We start from the raw sequence: 3,583 nt of genomic DNA, 5'->3' as shown, positions 1-3,583 counted from the left end.
TTAGTAAACCTGAACAATTATGTCACAAAATTGTTCAAGAGTATCAAGGCATGTAGACTTAGACATACCATAAGTTTCATTCATCGAATCAGCTGGGGAGCCATAGGCCATCATTCGGAGTGCAACAGTAACATTCTGATGAGGTGAGAAACCAGGGCAGCTTGCTCTGTCCTGCTTCTGTCGAAAGTATGGATTGACCAATTGGACATCATGAAGTAAACGCTTGAAGACATGACGCCTCATCCGGAAGCGATGTCTGAAATCTTCTTCTGTGTACACCGAGTTGGGGTTGAAGTAGTTGTTCATTAGATTGGTATGTGACAACGCTTTGTTTTGTGGTTTGTAAGAGCGACTAGCAATAGAGTCACCCCATTGAGGTTGTTCTTCAGTTGGCTGACACACCATAGCCGTAGCTATGGCTGCTATTCTGTTTTGTTTGTTGTGCTTTACTTGAACTTCTTCAGCAGACTACTCATCTTCTTGTCTCATTTGCACCCATTTTTTTTTCCAATTTGGAATTGGATGAGGACCCCCAGTTGGAATCCGAAGAGGATCCAAAGTTGGAATTCATTGCAAACTTGAATTAAAAAAGATTGAATTGAAATAAATTGAATTTAAAGTTGTGTGAATTATAGCCTAATATCCACCCTATTATAGTAAAAGAAAAATTCAAATCCAACGGCTAGCTGACGTCACTTAGCCGTTGGATTTGAATTTAAGTTGTAGTTTTTAAATAATAAATTATGTTTGGCCCTATGGTCTTTTGGCCCTTAGTTGGAGACGGAGGCAAATATGACCTCGTACTATTCATTAAAATATTAATTTCTGGGAGGGTCAGAAGGCTAAAATGAGCCATTTGGCTAGCCCTCGGTTGGAGATGGCTTTAGGGAAAAGGATCCTTGTCGGATCCTTTTTATGAGGATCCTAAGAATTTCGTGATCGTGACCATTTATCGTACTTCGTGCGGTCAGAAATAATTTCAAATTTTAAAAATAAACATAAATAGTACCTAACGAAAACTGACTGCACGATGTACGATGAACGGTCACAATTGCAAGATCCTTAAGATCTCTAGGAAGGAATCCATCTAGGATCATTTTCCAGAAATTAGGAGTGTGTAGTTCCTCTATTGGGTTTATTTTGCCTAATTTTATTATTTGATGTTCCGATTGAAAAAATTGATTTAAATCAACACTTTGTATAAGATATTTTCTCTTCAACTTACTTAGTTTGGAGTTTAAAACGTCCTCCCCATAGTTTTTTGGTTTTTTATTTTATTTTATTTTATTATTTTATTTATTTTTTATTTTTATTTTTTTTGAAACAAAGACATATATTAAAGAGAGTATGATCATGGTCACAACCAGTTCTCGTACAATCAAATGAATAGGTCTTGTGTGCCACAATAGGAACGATTTATCCCACACATGTAGATCATTAAAATGAAACCCGACATTAGTAATCGCATCTGCTAAAAATTTACTTCTCTTAAACGGTTGGAGCCTAAATCCAATTCTTATAAAAGTATGCATTTTCTTTTCAACTTTTTTAGATCAATTACGAAAAATACTGTATAATTTGCCATATATTTTTCATTTCTCAACATATGTAACCATGGGAGGATATAGCTAACAATCTCTTCCTCCCATGTCACCCATTTTTTTTTTCCTTCCATCATTCTTGGCGTTGAAAAGAAAGAGGTCTCTTATTTTGGAGACTTTTGGAGAATCGTTTAAGCATCCAAATCCAAGAATCCAAGGAGGCAACATGATGAAGATGAAGTCCATGGAGTTCAAACTTACGAAGAGAAATGAGAGCCTTCTCGTGAGTGATTAGCCTTACTTATGCAAATAGAAACTTGAAAGATATAGAGAAATCTCAACTCTCTCTTTGAATTTGAGTTGAGTGTTAGTTCACAACTACTTTGCTTTGAATTTAATGGGTAAAGTTTTGTTTTTGAGTACATATGCTTTAGCTTCTTCCTTTTAATTGTTAAATGCTATATGTTTGTTGCTCAAACGAACTTATTATAAATCAAAATTGTCACATCCCGGCCCGGGTGGGACGACTTCCCGGGCCCGCTCCACTACCGTAGCACGATATTGTCCGCTTTGGGCCCCGACCACGCCCTCACGGTTTTGTTTCTGGGAACTCACACGAGAACTTCCCGATGGGTCACCCATCCTGGGAATGCTCTCGCGCGCTACTCGCTTAACTTCGGAGTTCCCATGGAACCCGAAGCCAGTGAGCTCCCAAAAGGCCTCGTGCTAGGTAAGGATGGGATATACATATAAGGATCACCCCTGGGTGATGTGGGATGTCACAAAAATTTTCCTTCATATCAAATATAAATTAATAATTTTCTAATACATTATAAAAAATTCATTTTGGTCCCATTGTTGTTGTATGATGTGTTGTGTTACTATGACTTTTGTTTATTTAAATAGAGTTTTTGCTTGGCTAAATGTTCGTACGATGGAATAATATAGTACTGTTTATACCTAATTTTGCACCATCGACTAGATCTGGTAATTTCTTATGCGACATGTTAACACTACACGTAAACGACACAAAAATAACGGGTTTCGGGTCAACACGATAACTAATTGGATCCTTAACAGGTTTACATGAAGGTGACACGCGGGTAATCTATTTTGACACATTACGAAAAAAGTTATTTTGATGATTTTAACTTTTTAAATTACGAAAAAAACCTTACTATAAAATACAATAATCATAGTGTATATGTATATATTGTACATTAAATATGTATTATTGTATTATTATTCTATACAAATTTTTAAAAGATTAAGTTTTATTTATTTATTTTTATAGTATACTATAATTAAAGAGTGAGATTAAAAAATTATAAAACACATTAAAATTAAAGTATCAAATTATTTAAAAATACCAAACACATTAAAAAAATTATAATAATTAATTTACAAGTGCAAAAGATGTGAAAAAATATGCAAAGGCTCGTGAACGCATCCTCTATGCTTTGAGTATGGATACAGCATCTTTGAATTTTTTAAAACCATACAAACCCTCATGAATAGTATTTTAAGGGGGTTCAAAATAAATAAAATTTATAATCATTAATGTTAAGTCTAAAAAATGTGAAAGCATATATAAATGTGCAAGGTTCCTCAATCTTGAAACGCAACTCTCTTTATTTTGCATATTCTTGAACATTTGGTATTTTATAGTAATGTACTAATGTTTTTTCATTAGGCTCTAATTTTGGAGTATGTAATACTTGAAAGACAATTTTTTTTTTAATGTTTTGAAGTAATATTTATATGACAAATGGTATGCATATATTTTTGGTCAAGTATTTTTGAAGTAATATTTAATGTTTTGAAGTAATATTCATATCTGTATAGATATATCTACTCATATCACACTAATTACGCACAAAAAGATATCAAGCCCCATTGATAGTAGCAGTGCATTCGGTATGTGTTGAGAGTAGAAGAATCCTTAGTTCATTGCAGCAATGGCATCACTATGTTAGTGGTTAATTTGATATTGTGATTTACTTATTCCGTATATATTGATCTTACATTTGGTATCCGAGCTT

General features: G+C 33.9%; 1 protein-coding gene across 1 annotated transcript; it reads right to left on the bottom strand.

Annotated features, from left to right (window-relative positions):
* Nucleotides 1–405, bottom strand: LOC125480892. The gene has a single exon (XM_048592129.1). The coding sequence runs from the start codon at nucleotides 403–405 to the stop codon at nucleotides 1–3; it is 405 nt and encodes a 134-aa protein (XP_048448086.1).
* Between the last annotated feature and the right edge of the window lie 3,178 nt (nucleotides 406–3,583).

This window comes from the organism of the source record quoted next, unplaced genomic scaffold (genome assembly GCF_019419815.1).
Source record: "Pyrus x bretschneideri cultivar Hongxiangsu unplaced genomic scaffold, Pyrus_bretschneideri_v1 Contig37, whole genome shotgun sequence".
NCBI lineage: Eukaryota > Viridiplantae > Streptophyta > Magnoliopsida > Rosales > Rosaceae > Pyrus > Pyrus x bretschneideri.
Note: the sequence above shows the minus strand (reverse complement) of the source record. Positions and strands in the feature narration are given on the sequence as shown.